The sequence below is a fragment of the Tachypleus tridentatus genome, chromosome 13, assembly GCF_004210375.1.
Source record: "Tachypleus tridentatus isolate NWPU-2018 chromosome 13, ASM421037v1, whole genome shotgun sequence".
NCBI classification, from domain to species: domain Eukaryota; kingdom Metazoa; phylum Arthropoda; class Merostomata; order Xiphosura; family Limulidae; genus Tachypleus; species Tachypleus tridentatus.
The window spans coordinates 73,526,259-73,542,716 of record NC_134837.1 but is presented as its reverse complement, the minus strand read 5'-3'; the positions used below and the strand labels follow the sequence as shown (position 1 = coordinate 73,542,716).

The 16,458-nt window shown below is 35.3% G+C and overlaps 1 protein-coding gene across 20 annotated transcripts in view; it reads left to right on the top strand.

Annotated features, from left to right (window-relative positions):
- Upf2 (UPF2 regulator of nonsense mediated mRNA decay) overlaps positions 1-16,458 on the top strand; it is a 131,675-nt gene that overhangs the window by 72,463 nt on the left and 42,754 nt on the right. For all 20 annotated transcript variants that reach the window (XR_013021518.1, XR_013021517.1, XR_013021512.1 and 17 more), the window contains 3 exons: positions 2,651-2,734; positions 6,122-6,265; positions 15,782-15,841. Coding sequence is in view for 8 of the 20 variants with exons in the window: in XM_076481776.1 (XP_076337891.1) it covers positions 2,651-2,734; positions 6,122-6,265; positions 15,782-15,841 (288 nt within the window). In the remaining 12 variants the exon portion in view is untranslated. The remainder of the gene's footprint in view (positions 1-2,650; positions 2,735-6,121; positions 6,266-15,781; positions 15,842-16,458) is intronic.

Here is a 16,458-nt window from a genome sequence, read left to right as displayed (position 1 = left end):
AAGGCTGTTATGTGAAACTATGTATTCCTCATTAATTCTTGAAACAAACACCAACATGGAACTTTTGCTGCTCGTTTTGTCAGTGTGTACCTTCATCTTGTGTACCCAAGCAGTCAGTTCCCATCTGACAGAAGATGAGGTGGTCAGGGTGGTCCAGATGCTGGAGGATGGTCAGACCCAAAGAAAGGTGGCACAGCACTTCGTGTGTTACCAGGTGTCATCAATCGACTTTGGTGATGCTATCAGGAGACGAACTCTTATGGCAGGAGAAAAGGTTAAGGCCATCATCACTGCACAACAGCCAGAGAGGACTGCTACGTCGTGACTACCGCTCTGTGGAACAGGTTAGGTACAGCTTGGTCACTACGAAATCACCTTCAGCATTCCACTGGAACCAGTGTTTCAACCCAAACAGTTCACAGTTGTCTGCACGAAGGACACCCTAGGGCCAGATGGCCTGCAAGAGATGTTATTCTGATAGCTGCAGCACCATGCAGCTAGGTTGGAGTTTGCTCATCAGCACCTGGACTTAGAACTTCATCAATGGGCCACTGTATTGTGGACAGACGAGAGCAGGTTCACTGTGTCTCATGATGATGGACGGTCAAGAGTGTGAAGATGCCAAGGAAAGAGAATTTCTGCCTGTAACATTGTGCAAATTGACGCTTAAGGAGAAGGTTCTGTAATAGTCTGGGCAGGCATATGCTTGAATGGCTGCATGGACATACTCATATGTATGAGTGGTGCTCTGAACGCACGACGATATAGAGAAGAAATTCTGGAACCCATTGTGAGGCCTTTTGCCAGTGCTGTCGGTGATGTGTTCATTCTCATGCAGGTTAACGCACGAGCCAACGTTGCCAGACTGTGTATGGACTTCCTTGACAAAGAAGGAATAGAAACATTTGAGTGGCTCGCCAAATTTTCAGATTTAAATCCGATTGAACATTGTTGGGATATGTTGTCGAAGCAAGTTAGTGAACGCCAGCACCCTCCTAAGAATGTATAGGAACTCTGACAAGCCCTGGTAGACAAGTGGGCTGCCATACCCAAAGATAACATTGATAGATTGATTCGAAGTGTGCCAAATCTCTGTCAGGAGTGTGTCACAGCCCGTGGAGGTCACACTAGATGTTGAATGTTTCAAACATCTCTTGAATAAATGCATGTAAATTGTTTAAAGTATTGTTTCATGTGGGATATCAGTTTTGGTGATATTGGTCATTTTTAACACTTTTATTTCTCCATATTTTACCATTCATCACACATTAAAAAATGGATACAGTTGGAACTGAAATGAGGCAAACTACCTAAAAAACTAAAATTATTATAACATTTGGAACACTGAGATAAATTATATAAGAAAACATACTTGTTCCTTTAGTTTTTTTTAGCACTTTATTAATATATATCAAACACTCAGTAACTGACTGAATACACATGCTGTAAGTGTAACTTATCAGTAATAGTAATAAGTTATATCCTAATTTGACAGGAGTACTTAATTTTATTAATTTTTGAGGAATTGACTGAGCAATATTTAGAGAATGGAAACAAGATGCTGTGTAGAAAACCTAAAGAAATTGTAATGCAATTTAGAAATGATAAATCTTTTCCAGAATACAGACATGCCACTGATATCCCCTAATTTATTGTTTCTAAATTGCATTACACTTTCTTTACAGATTTCATAGGAAATACAAGCTCACTAAAAATACAACAACAATGACAATAACAGAAAAAAATTGTAAAAAACCTTCATTTTGAAAAGCAACTTATTTTGTGAAAATAGACCATGTACCCTGTTTTTTTTAAATATATCTTAAATTTATTTTGTTTGTCTTTAGAGAGTACATTAGTGTTTCAGCAATTTTAATAGTTGTGTAGGATTGTTATTATTACTGAAATATACAAAGTAACATATATGATTTTGTGTTTTTTTTTAATTAGGAGCCTATATTTTTAAAATGAGAACCAATGTATATTTACATTCTTGTCCAAAAACAATATATATAGTTAATATATAAACAATTGCTTTTACAAATGTGAGATAGTTGCTGTGAGAACTTTTCTCATGGGATATTCATAAAAAAATTGCATTTAATTTAAAGATGGAATGAGTTTCAAAAATGGCAAAGGTTAAAGAGTGGCATGGTGAAACAATGGTTTGAAAAGTTGATAATTCTATTAAAAATAAATTTATGGTGAAATTGTTGGAATTCAAAGTAGAAGTTGCATTTGTTGGATATAAACCACAAGTGATGAAGGCAAATCTGGGAGAAATCATTAAAATGGTTGATTTATCACATAAAATATGCATAATATAAAATAAATTTATAACTATTTATCATGGGACTGCTATATAGTTTTTGACTAATGAAACTACTAAAAAACACAAAGAACAGTCAAATGACTAACCAGATTTGGTTGATTTACTTTAATATTTAAGAGCATTGTACTTGTCAAATGTGTGAAAAAAAGTACAAAAGAGCATTGGACTTGTATCATTTCAGATTTTTGTTCCTTTGTTTTTCCCATATTAGCATTTTCCTATTTTTAAAATTATTTGATATTTGGTTTGTTGTTCATTTTAAACAAGATTTATGTGTGTGCATATGTGTATATATGCATATATTTTTTCTTTCCGTAGACGGTTAAAGTAGAACGTCTCCCAATTCAAGAGTATTTGAGGAAACTGCTGTATAAAGACCTCTCCAAGAATAACACTGAAAAGGTAACATTTATAACAAACAACTGCAGCTAGTATAATAAAATATGGAAATGCAAAGAAATGTTTTAAATTCCTGTAAAGGTAGGGAAAGTATGTGACTTTACATTTCAGTCAAATGACTTTTATCAGTAAAAGTCTTTTAGCCATTTGCCAAATATATATATTTTTTCTCCTAAAGTGATTTTTTGGTATTTCTTTTGTTTTACAGTATATTAAAAATTAACAAGTATTGCAGGTCTGGTAATTCAACCTTGTCAAATGTTTATGATATTCAAACTAATAGGAAAATGTAATAAGATGGTAATATACATATAAATGTATAAATTTTTCCTTGCTCTCTTTTATCTTTGCTATCCCATATAACATACTTAAATGTATATACTCTCTTGGAAATGATCTTGGAAATAGTGTATGAAATGTAAATATTATGGAATAGCATCATTTTTACACTATAAAAATAAACTTTGCCAGAGGGCAATTATGTGTTGATAGTTTACAATGTCATTCATTGCCATCTAACCGATCAAATAATGCCACATCAATATAATGTTGATAAAAGTATAGGCAGTTCTACTGTTTCTAACAGTAGTGGATTAATGTACTCAGGGTCCCTGAGAAAGAAGTATTTCTGTTTTAAAAAATACATGAAGACTAAATCAAAGTTCTTATTTCAGTAGGAGCTGCATGGAAATTTGGAAGATAGCACATGAAATTGATACTATTGGTAATTAAATCGATTGAGTTAGGAAGCTCTAGTTCTTTAAACTAATGCTAACTAACTCGGGACAAGATAATTCAGTAGAGACCTTGCATCAAGCCTAGCTGTAAGTACAGATGTGAATCTTACTTCCAGATCATCAACGTTCACGTTAACCCTTTCATGACAGGTCACTGATCAAAGGCCACATCATTTCGTTTTGACTTGCATTTAAAATAGTAGTTCAATAAAATTGACATAAATTTGATATCAAATTGTAGATTATAATTTAATATTTTTTACTGTATATGAGCTAATTTCTTAATTTAAAAGTAAATATTAAAAGAACACACTTAAATATTGATTTTTGAGAGTCTCTTGGTGTGTTGAATGCAGCCACTGGTTCAAATTAGATACTTTTGGCATCAGTATACCAAGTCTATAGTTTTAGATGAACTATAAACTGAAATTATCAATATTGACAAGCTAGAATACAAAATAAGAACCTCATATCTTTATTTTGTTGAGATTTGGCTTATATACTGAATCAAACATAGTCACTCTGTTCACCTCTTTCCATTTTTGGAAATGGCCGTTTATATACACTTACTTCAATATATGACATGTGAATAACCAATCAACAGCTTAAAATGCTTTCTAGTGATTTTCTAAGCCATTTTAATCTGTTCAAAGCTTACAACATTCTTTCAAACCAAGTTTTCAAGGAAGTAGGGTGTGTCTTTAATCTGCTATAAGTTTCATGTTTTTTTATACCTAAATACATCTTACTTACTAAGCTTAATAAATTATAGTTTAATTCTGTGGTATTGATATAATAATTTATGATTTTGTGGTTATTCAATTGTATGTATAAAACCTAAAAAGAATATTTTGGTTTGTATCTTCCATGTGCAAAATTTTAGAAGGCTTAGCAATATGTCTAGCAGCGACCGAGTTCAAAGGCCGAAATTGGAAGAGATAATTGTTTGCTTTACTTCTTTTTCTTTTTTTTTTACAGTGCAAGCTATGTAATGTTAGCCAGGCATGACTGAAAGGTCAATATAATAATGTATAAATATAAATATATAATAATACTTAAGCTACATAGACTAAACATTTGAATTTTTGTGTTATAACTTGTAGTCATAATAGAATGAAAACTAGCATAATTTATATCCTAATATTTTATGATTGTTATGGGTTCAGTCAAATTAATAGATCCCACATAGTTAGGGCAGCGAAAATTATAGAATGTGATGTCTTACTGGAAACAAACGTTTATAATGTACTTAAAAGATTCTAGAGATTACACAAATAATATTTTAGATTTTTAGGACAAAGAATAATTTTTTAATCATGACAGGAAAATTACTTCACACTTAGACTGGTAATGAAATAGACTCAATATTTTCACAAGCAAATCTTTATTAAAAATACTTCATTAAGAAATCAAATTTTTTTATGTACAAAAACTTGTAATCTTTACCAAAAGTCCACCAGATTTTTGAAGATACATATACTGCATCAAAAGTTATAAATAGTTAACTTGTACAAATGTGTATATGAACTCATGTATGTTATACTGAGACCATTGCAAAAGGGTTAACAAGCAGTGATCTTGGTGAACGTGTAGCTGTTCAAAAACCAGCTTTAAACCAAAAGCTTAAAATGAGCATTAAACTCATGATGAACAAAATTGAAGGAAGATAATCTTTACAGATAGGTTAATATCTGTTTGATGATAGCCATAGTTAGTTTTATTTGATGGATAGGAAGAGAATAGTATCATAGTCAATGTACAGAATTTATTTTTATGTATGCTGGAGGATAATACTTGTGTTGGTTACATCTCAGTCAGCAATGTTGAGATTTATTCAGATTGATAACACCCTTAACTACTGACAGGTTCATGCTGGTTTTTATCCATTTCAGCCAGTGGTTTTGGAAACTTATACAAAGTTAATAACACTGTGACTGATGACCAGGTACACGTAGATTTCTTTCAGTAAATAAACTTGTTGGGCAGGGATTCGTCTTCCATCAAGATATTGATTGATTCTAAGAATACAGCAAATATTGTAAATAATATAATTGGACCAGTCACTACTGTGACTTAGAATTCACTGAAGCTGTATGAACTTCTATAAAAACTGATGAAATCAAACAGCAACAAAACATTGGCTAAACTGTAGTAGTAGTAGTACAAAGACATTATGAATAATGTTTCACAGTTGTGTAAAAACAATGTATTACTTTTTTTAAAATAAATAGAAAAAGAGCATTGTCATTTTTCCAAGTTTCCCTTCATATATTTTCTGTAATGTTATATTGTACTAATGATAAATTGATTTAGTTACAGTTATTAATTTTTTTTGTGACTTGTGTATAAGTGCTACATAATTATTTCCAACAGTATATATTTCTTATGTTTTCAAATTAGAAATTTTGTTTAAATTTAGTATTTGTATATATGAAATAAATGGTAGTGTAGAATTTTGTCAGTTTATAAATTAAACATACAATAAAACATTTTCTTTGTTATATAGGAATTAAGCAATTTTTAACAGTAATTTCAGAATTACTTTCTGAATTTTTTCTTATCCATGTAAAAATCTTTTGTAAATTAATCAGTTTTATGTTTTTAAAAGCAAGGAAATTTAGACTGAATTCTAAAATGTTATTCTGTTTGGTAGATTTTGCGCCAAATGAGGAAGTTAAACTGGGATGATTCCGATATCAGTGCCTATGCTACTAAGTGTTTAGTGTCCATATGGAATGTTAAGTACTACAATGTTCGATGTGTGGCTAACCTACTTGCTGGTCTTGTTGCATATCAAGTATGTATGGTTGGATTAAAAACTACTTTTGTAATAAGTGAAAATTAAACCAAGAGTATTCATGTACACCTTAAATTAAACTATGCAGATTGGTAATTACTATTATTAGTGATAAAATTAAATTCTAACAAACTGACAAATTGGTAGTTAATGTTTGAGTTTTGCTAGTGAAACTTGGAAAACACTACAAAAAATTAATAATACGTACTTGTAAAGAATCTCACTGTTGATTATTAAACATTCCTGACACACATGTTTACTTCATTTATGCTGCAAGATTCTGAGTCCAGAAGCTACTATAATTGTGATTAAGAAATGTATCCATGTCCATATGGTTAAGGCACTTGTCTTGCAATCTGAGGGTCTGAGGTTTGAATCCCTGTCCCTGTGGTGGCATTATAACATGATGGTCAATCTCACCATTTATAAGTAAAAGACTAGTCGAAGAGTTGGTGGTGGGTGGTGATGACAATCTGTCATTCCTTTAGTCTTTCACTGCTAAATTAGGGACAGCTAGTGCAGATAGCCCTTATGTAGCTTTCCCAAAATTCAAAACAAACCAAACAAGATTATTTTACTTGCTTGTGAAATGGTAGTTTTGTGATTCCAATTTGAGTTACATGTACTTACGTTAAGTATCAGGAATGATTGATAGTGATTGATTGCTTTCTTAGGCCAGCTGGACTTGCACCAGCTGGTATATGAAATATAGTTTTACCAGCAGTGCAATTAGAAGTACTGTGTGCAAGTTGTTGCTCATTGGAGGTAATAATAAGATATAAAACAAGTAAACTGCACATGCTTTTTTTTCTCACACACCTCTCAAATTGCCATGATTAACAAAATGTTTGGTTTCTGGCTTCTAATGTTTCATCACTTCACCATTTTTCTGTGTACATAATAAAATATTGTTAATAATGAAGCAGCCAAGAATTACATAAAGCCCTCCATTGGCTCAGTGGTGTGAAGGGTTGTAACACTGGGCACAGCACAGAAAGCCCATTGCACTTAACAATAAACAAACTCCAGTGAATCTTTCATCAAAGGTTTTAACTTGTTCAGAGTTTTAGCTTCATGTTTTCATTAGAAACATAAATTTTGTAATGAATGGTATCACCATAACTGATGTTTCATTTTTTCATGATTGCAGTCAGTAGTTAAAAACATTTAGTTCAGTATAGAGTAGCTGTCAACAGTGGGTACTATTTAGCAGTTTGTCAAAATTGAGTATCTTTTGAGTTTCATGAGTTAGTTTTATTACATGTAATAAAAACTATTTTAATCTTTTGTGTAAGAGTGGGGTCAATTTCATTAACCTTGCAACGACCAGATAACCATGAAACTATACATAATGTAATAATGAATGAACTAAGTTCATCTTCACAAAATTTGGAAGATTTTAGTAAACATTGCATGTTTGTTGTATGCAGAAAATCATATGTTTTACCAGAGGTTTGTTTGAATTTACAAAGTCTTGCAATTTTCCCCTTGGTGTGGATTCCTATACATGGTGAGAGGACCTCCCAGGGAAGGTTCTGTTCTTTCAGGTCACCTCCTCTGGGATCTAAACACCCACCCACATGTTTGCCGTGCATGGTGACCCGTGAAGGGGAGGAGAGGATCCTGGTGGTTGAGGAGTCCAACCCAAACACACCACTTTGGCCTTGAATTCCTTTAGACGAGCAGCCTTTGGGTGGACCCCTTGGGTCAATCGACTGGTCCACTTGGGCTAAAGTCAACCAAGTACTGGTGTTAGAAGTTCTCAACGGGTGTTGTAGACATTGTGCTCGATGCTGGTGTTTGGGTATAGTGCTCGTGAAACCCTGGCATTGCTGCAGTGTCCTTGCTTGACATTGTAGTGAGTCCCCTCATAGGGCTCCATGGTGGGTGGGGTCAGTGGGCACTGAAATTTTCTTTTTTTTTTCTTATGGATCCTCCTAATAAAAATTTAAATAAAATAATGAAAAAACAGTCAACAGGTAAACTACCATGCCTTGAAGACTGAATAGCAATCTTCAATGTCTGCACTACCAGTTGTATCTCATTTTCTCATCCTACATTCTCTTTCAGAAAATCTTTAGGGCAAATGTCCCCCTTTTTTATTCAGAAGGGACTTGCTGGCTCTCCAAAGTGAGTAAAGAAGCTTCGATCTGAAGACATATTGGTTGAAACATCCACATCCCAACACAGTGAACTCCTCTTGAATTCAGAGGCAGTTGGGGATGTACCTATTGAAATTACCTCTCATGCTACCTTGAATTCAACACGAGGAGTTATTGTTGAGAGGGATTTGAAGAACGTCCCAGAGTCAGAGATGCTCGCTTGTCTCTCCACTCGAGTTTCTGCAGTGAGGCGCATCTCCACGCGCAAAGATGGAGTTACACTGCTGACAGATATCCTCGTTTTGACATTTACATCACCACGTGTATTGCCATCATCAAGGCAGGTTCTCTAACTTGCAGGGTACAGCCATACATTCCAAACCCTCTTTGATGTATCCAATGTCAGAGGTTCGGCCACTCAAAGATGTCATGTCATGGTTCCCTGACATGTGCTCATTGTGGTGACAAAGGACCACGATGCCTATGAGTGTGAAAAGGACCCACATTGTGTAAACTGCAATGGTTCTCACCCTTCCTACTTTCATTTTTCTCCTAAATGGTTGGAGGAAAAAGAGGTGCAGCGTTTGAAAACGACACATAACATAAGTTATCCTGAGGCTTGGAAATTGCTGTCCGCCACTTCATCTTGGACATATGCTGCTGCACTTCATTCCACAACTACAGTGAGAGTACAGACAGATCTCTCTGTGTCTCCAAGAGAATCGTTCTCAAAACAAATGAAAAGCTTTTTGACCTCCATGGTTAAAAAGGTTGATGAATTGACTTCTACACTCATCTCTGTTCCTCCCATACATTCCAACAAACCCCAAGATCCACATCCTTTGGTCCCAAATACAGGCATTTCTTCAGGTACATCTTTTTCTCCCACCCCAAGATGCAAAATAATCATTCGTTCATGTTCTCAGTCACTGGAATCCCCTTCCAACAACAAAGACCTGCCTAATCGACCCAGGACAGGATCCATGGAGGTCGATAGATCTTCTCTGAATAAGGACAGTAAGGAAAAAAGACGTGGTCGTAAACAGAAGGGTTCTCCAACCACTTCACTTACGCGTCATTAAAAATGGCCACCTTAATACAATGGAACTGTCAAGGTTTTTGTTCTAATTTGGATGACATCAAAACACTGATTACTTCCTACCATCCTGTATGTTTTTCCTTACAAGAAACATTTCTAAAATCTGCTGATACAGTCACCGTTTTGCAGTTTTCTCTGTACTGAAATGACAGGCTATGTGTTGGACCAGTACATGGAGGGTTGCACTGTTGGTTGATCAGCATATGCCCACCTTGTCTTTGTCACTCAACACACCCTTGGAGGCCGTAGTCATCCGTGTTTCTTTGGGTCATACCATCACTGTTTGTTCTCTCTACCTGTCACTTGGAGAGACATATGATCAATCAGACATTGATGCTCTCGTTGAACAGTTGCCATCTCCCTTTCTAATCCTGGGGGACTTTAATGGACATCATCCCCTCTGGGGAAGTGTTGTTATTGATAGAAGGGGTCACTCTATAGAGCATATGCTTTCTGATTACAACCTTTCTCTTATCAGTACTGGTTCTTCCACTTACTTTCATGCACTTAGTCAGTCCTTTACTGCTATTGATCTCTTGGTTTGCTCCCCTTCATTATTCACCCCTTTTTCATGAAGGGTTGACAGTAATCCACCAGGCAGTGATCATTTTCCTATAATTTTGAGAGAGACTGGCTGTGGTCGAAGCCACTCTACCCATGTGCCCTGGTAGAAGCTGGATCAAGCAGACTGGTCCACTTTCACTGCTCTCACAGAACTTGATCCTGAGATTGTTTGTCAGCCATCAATAGACGACTGTGTGGCAGCAGTAACTGACTATATTATACAAGCAGCTTCTCAGTGTATTCCTAAAATCTCGACACATTTACTACTGTATCCTCGTCCGTGGTGTAATCCTGCCTGCCACATGGCACGGAAGGCTCAAAAACGGGCCTGAGATACTTTTCGTAGATATCCCACACTTTCAAACCTCATTGCTTTCCAGCAGGCCTGTGCACATACTGAGTAGGTGAAACGTCAAAGCCAGAAGGATTCTTGGATTAAGTTCACAACTAGCATATCTTCTACCACCAGTTCCAAGGTTTGAAAGGTCAGTGGGCACTACAATTCTTCCCTCCACTCAATCTTACTCTCTAATGGCCAATAAGTAGTTGATGTCCAGAGTATCACTGATACTCCAGGTGAAAGCTTTTGCCAGGTATCTAGCACTACTGTTTGTTCCTTCACCTTCTTGGCCATCATGACTCGGGCAGAGCATTCACTCCTTTCTTTCGAACTATCTCTTTGACTATAATCGTCCCTTTAAACTGGTAGGACTGAAACTGGCCCTTCATTGTTCTGGCAGTATATCTATTGGACCAGATTATGTACAGTATGACATGCTTCACCATCTATCTCATGCTTCTCTTGATATTCTTTTCATTGCTTTTAACTGGATCTGGCAGGAAAATGTTTTTCCTGATGCTTGGCTCCAGGCTATTATCTTACCTTTCTCTAAGCCTGGGAAAGATCCCAAGATTCCTTCAAACTACCATCCAATTGCTTTGACAAGCTGTCTCTGTAAGACCTTAGAGAGGATAGTTAATGATTGTCTTGTTTGATTCCTCAAGTCATACAACCTCTTCTCGCCCACCCAGATTGGGTTCCGATGACAGCACTCCACCATGGACCACCTAATGAGACTTGAAACATCAATCAGAGAAGCCTTTCTCAAACAACAACATCTTGCATCAATATTCTTTGACATTGAGAAAGCATATGACACAACATGAAGGTATGGCATTTTGCGAGACCTCCATAGAAATGGGTTACGTGGCCATTTACTTATTTTTATTTAAAATTTTTAACAGACAGGAGATTCCAAGTTCGGGCGGGTTCAACACTTTCCTATTCTTGTCTACAGGAACTTGGGGTCCCTCAGGGCTGTATTTTGAGTGTAACACTTTTCAGTGTAAAGATTAATGCCATCACTGAACAACTCCCTCTCACTGTTGCAAACGGGATCTATGTCAACAACTTTCACATCTCGTGTCAGTCATCGAACATGAGATATATTGAACAGCAATTACAAGCTGCCCTCAATCGTGTACTGAAGTGGACCAGGGCAAACGGCTTTAATTTCTCTTTCTCTAAAACCATTTGCATGCACTTTTGCTGCCAACGGGGTATTAACTTTGATCCTGAACTCGTATCGGTGAAGTTTTGCTGCCTGTGGTCCCTAAGACCAAGTTCTTAGGGCTTATCTTTGACTGGAAGCTGACCTTTATACCACACTTAAAGCAGCTACAGGTCAAATGCACAAGAGCACTGAAAATCCATGTTCTCTCTACCACCAGTTGGGTAGCGGATCAATGTTCCATGTTAAAGATATATCTTATTCTTATTTGATCAAAACTTGACTATGTATCACTGGTCTATGGCTCTGTCAGACCCTTGGCCTTAAAGATGCTAGTTCCCATTCATCATCAAGGACTTTGACTCTGCACCAGTGCTTTTTGCACCTCCTCAGTTCAGAGCTTATACACCTTTGTGCAAATTAATTGAAACAAATGGTCATTGTACAATATTTTCAGTATTGCGGCCAGTGTAGGCTTGCTGGACCTGCTGATTTCCTTTAATAGTCATTTTTTCACACAGGCGGCATCAATATCTGTGTTTTGCAGTACGGTTGATCTATTTTTGGGATATATGACGAAATTTTGAGGAATATTACATCATTCAAAATTGCCTTAGAAGGGCAAGGAGACCAGTCAAAAAACAACTTCTTACAAACTAAATGAAGAAAATATGGTATCGATGGTGTCTGAAATACAAGAACTGGACGCAAGAACAATAGAGGAAGGTGTTATTCAGTGACAAGACTCATTTCTTTGTACAGGATCAAACAAGTCTGCATGTTTGTAGATCTCCAGGTGAGAAACTTTGAAAATTTCACATCAGTTAGTTCATAAAACATCCCTTGAAGATGTTTTGGGGCTTTTTCAGCAACTATGGTGTCGGAGGCTTACATATCCTAGAACGTATGATGCAAGGACCACAGTACATCGAAGTTTGCAGAGAAGAGCCATTCTAGGATTGAAAACGAGACAAGATTTCTAGATGGATTTGGAATTTTTCAGCAAGATCTGGCTGTGTGCCACACATAGAAACTTGTGAAGAATTTTATGACTACAATGCGAATAAAGGTGCTGAACTTGCCTGGAAACTCTCCGGACATAAATCTTATTGAAAATCTTTGGGCGATTTGTAAAGAAAGACTTTGGGGAAAAGACTGTACTACGAAAGATAAGCTAATTCAGGCCATAATTGAGATGTGGTACTGTGATCCAAAAATTAGTAATGATTGCAGTGAACTTCTGCACTCGATGCCAAAGCAAATTAATGATCTGAAAAATAAAGGCAGTCATATCATGTATTAATTTGTGAGTAATTTTTGGATTATCAGAAATAAAACACAAAAAAATGAAAAAATCATATTTTTCCATCTTGTTTCAATTGATTTGCACAAGGGTGTAAGTAGAATCTCATGAACCTTCTCTGCATCTTCGCCGTTTGCAACTGTCTTTACAATGTTCTTCGAAACTTTGTTCTTAACAAAAGCATCCCACCTGGGGATGTGTTTTCCTTCCTTGGTGGGCCATACTTTTTCATAAGAGACAATCTGCCATTGCTCCTTTTGGCCTTCACGTCCAGGCGCAATTGGATGAAATGGGTCTGTCCTTGGATGACATTGCAGAATCCACTGGTCTGCTCATCCCACCATGGCTTATTACAGTCCCCAAATGTGACCTTTCTTTAAGTCATATGAGAAAAGCAGATACTCGCGATTGGAAGTACTGTCTTTTATTTACTGAACATCTTTCGAACAATCTTTCCATTCCAATTTATACGGATGGTTTCAAATCAGGTGACTCTGTGAGCTCTGCCATGGTTTGTTGCAGTTTGGTGGTTGCGCGCAGAATCCCCTCTACAGCTTCTGTGTTCACTGCTGAACTGTACGCCATTTTTCTTGCACTGGATAATATTGAAGCTAAGCAGTACTCCAACTGCACATTTATACTGACTCCCTAAGTTTTCTACTGGCCCCGGAATCACTTCAGGTTGGCTCACACCCTGTTCTCGCTGATATTCAAAACCGACTGGCCCATTTCTCATTAACATCTACTTCTATCCAGTTTTTCTGAATACCAGGCCATGTTGGTATTTGTGGGAATGAGCTCACTGACACTGCAGCTAAATCTATCTGCTCTGGCACTATCATCACTGTGCATATTCCATACATGGACTATGGTCCAGCATTCAAGGCTCAGCTCCCTGCCAGCTGGCAGTTAACTTGGAGTGAGCAGCGTGACAAGATTTTTCAAATAAAACCTTATATTGGACTTTGGCTGTCTAGCTTCCATAAGGTTTGGAAGAAGGAAGTTGTTCTAACTAGACTACGTATTGGTCACAGTTTTTTAACTCATCGTTTTCTTTTATCTGGAACTGATGCACCAGTGTGTAGTTTGTGTAACACTCAGATCACTATGAGGCACATTTTACTTTCTTGCCATCATTATGACTCTCAAGGAAGGCACTATTTTAAACATGTTCTGTCCCAAGGTTTGTCCATAACATTAGACAGCGTTATTGGTGACAGTGACACTGTCCACCCTGATAAAATTTTTAGTTTTTTAATGGCCATTAAACTTTGTTATGTCTTTAAGTGTTTGATATTTATTCATTACACCTTTTTAATTGTGGTTCCCTTTTCACAGTTTCATTCTCTCTAGTTCAATTTGACATTGAAAAATTGCCAGAACATTAAATAACTCGACACCAGGATTGGAAAGGCCAACTTCAGGTGACTAACACTGCTGTTTGAACTATCCGTTTGAACTACCCGTCAGTCGTCCTGACGAGTTATTTTGTTGCATGTCTCTGAACACTTTTATTACTTTACTTTTTGATACTGGCCATAAGGACACATAATCGATCAATTTTGCAATTTTATGTTTCATTTGCATAATTTCTAAAACATCCTAAATGAATATTGAATTTTTAAAGTAAAACTTTGTCTCTTTTCTACCCTAACACTTAACTTGTATGAAACCATCCATAAGGAAAGTCAAAGTATGAAAACATATGAATGAGTGCAGATTGTAGGAATTACAATTATTTTGCCAAGGGAGCCCGAGGTTCTTAATTGCACATTTACTTTCATTTAATGTTATTGTTTTATTGCTCTATATACCATATTTAACTGGTTTAGTAGAGCATTAAACCAAACTGTCAAATTACATCAACAGTTTTTCATGCAGTAGCAACCTTGGTTAATTTTCTAATTTTTACATTTTAGTCATTTTTGTGAAAAAAATGTATTGAAATAAATAATCATATACATAAAAATCAAGTCATTTAACATGTAATTTAGCCTTGTGGCATTATCTATTTGGATGCTTGCTTTAGTAAGCTGATTTTCTTTTTGTGTTGGTCACCAAAAAAATAATTCAAAAAGTGCATTTTAGGTGCCCAAAACACGCACACACAAAACACCCGACAGAAACTGTAAATAGATTATCAAAGTTGTTATAATTTATCTGGTGTTCTACATTAGTTAAAAAATCTTGTTACTGCTCAGAGCAATGCCTTTAGTCTAAGCACATGTAGCTCTCATTATGAGATATCAGCTGTTACCAAAGAAAAGACAATAATTTGTTTTATGTAAGTTAAAATTTACTTTTTTCTATTGATTATGAGCATGTCCAATAACATTGTAAATGAGAACTACATATATATTTCATAAAAGATAGAGGATATAGAAGTCGAGTGTTCCTACAGAATGTGGATCAGAGCTACAAATTGAGAATTTATTCTTATAATATTTTGAATTTGTGAAATTAAGTAATTAATAGTTATTCTTAATTGTGTATTTTAAACTACATTTTGATGTCAAGTTTATTAACATCCATTACTAATAAAATTGTTAAATTAAGTTTTGAATATAACTCTAAAAGGTTCACATGTGCACTTTGATTCTCGTGTGTTTATAGAATTAAAAGAACACACAACAGAGAAGAATTAAACAAACAAATATAATTCATATTTATTAGCATTTAACATCTAAAATAATTATGTCATTGTTACACTTAGTTTTAGAGAATAATGATTTTGTTGTTAGTAGCAGTCTTAAATTTGTCAGTGGGGAAAAAAAGTAAATAGTAACTATTTGCTGGTACAGTTAAAGTTAATTTGATGTTTGATTATACTTTATTTACAATATACAGCTTTACTAAATTAAAATGTTATGAAAGGTGGATGATTCTAGTAAGATAATTTGTTTTCCTGCCTGTAATAGTAACATTTTGTTTTTAAAGGAAAATGTTGGACCTCAGGTAGTTGATGGTGTGCTTGAAGATATTAGATTAGGAATGGAGGTAAATTCAGATTTATTTTTATGTACTGTTTAAATTAAGTGGACTAAAAATGAGATTAACCCCTTGGGTACCAGAAGTGTGGCACTCAGACTTTTAACAATTACAGTCCTATCTGCAAAGATTTGATAAATGTACTTCAAGTATATCTACTAATATTTTGACTTAACAATTTTATATATATGTGCATTTGTTAAAGTTAAGTAATTTAAATAAAAAGGATTCTAAGCTCCTCTTGCCACATTGTATACTTGTGGTATAATTTGTGTTTATGTAACATAATGAGAAGGGGAATTATGTTATTTAACTATTCTTTACAGTTGTCTTTCAGTGAGTTTTGTTTCTACACTTAAAACATCTGGAACAAAAAATCTATTCAGCAAACTTATTGTACAATAATTTGGATAATTCTTAGCAAACGATACAAATACCTGGCATTTTGCAACATCTTCACAAATCACAGGTAAAACTAAAATTTACTGTTATTCAAACAGTAATTTAGAAGTAAATTATATTTTATAGTTTTTAGTTTTATAAGGCAGTATTTAAAAACAAAATCCTCAATTTCCCATATTATAAGAATTGTGACATTTTCTCTCCAGGCACCCCCTTTCTCTAAT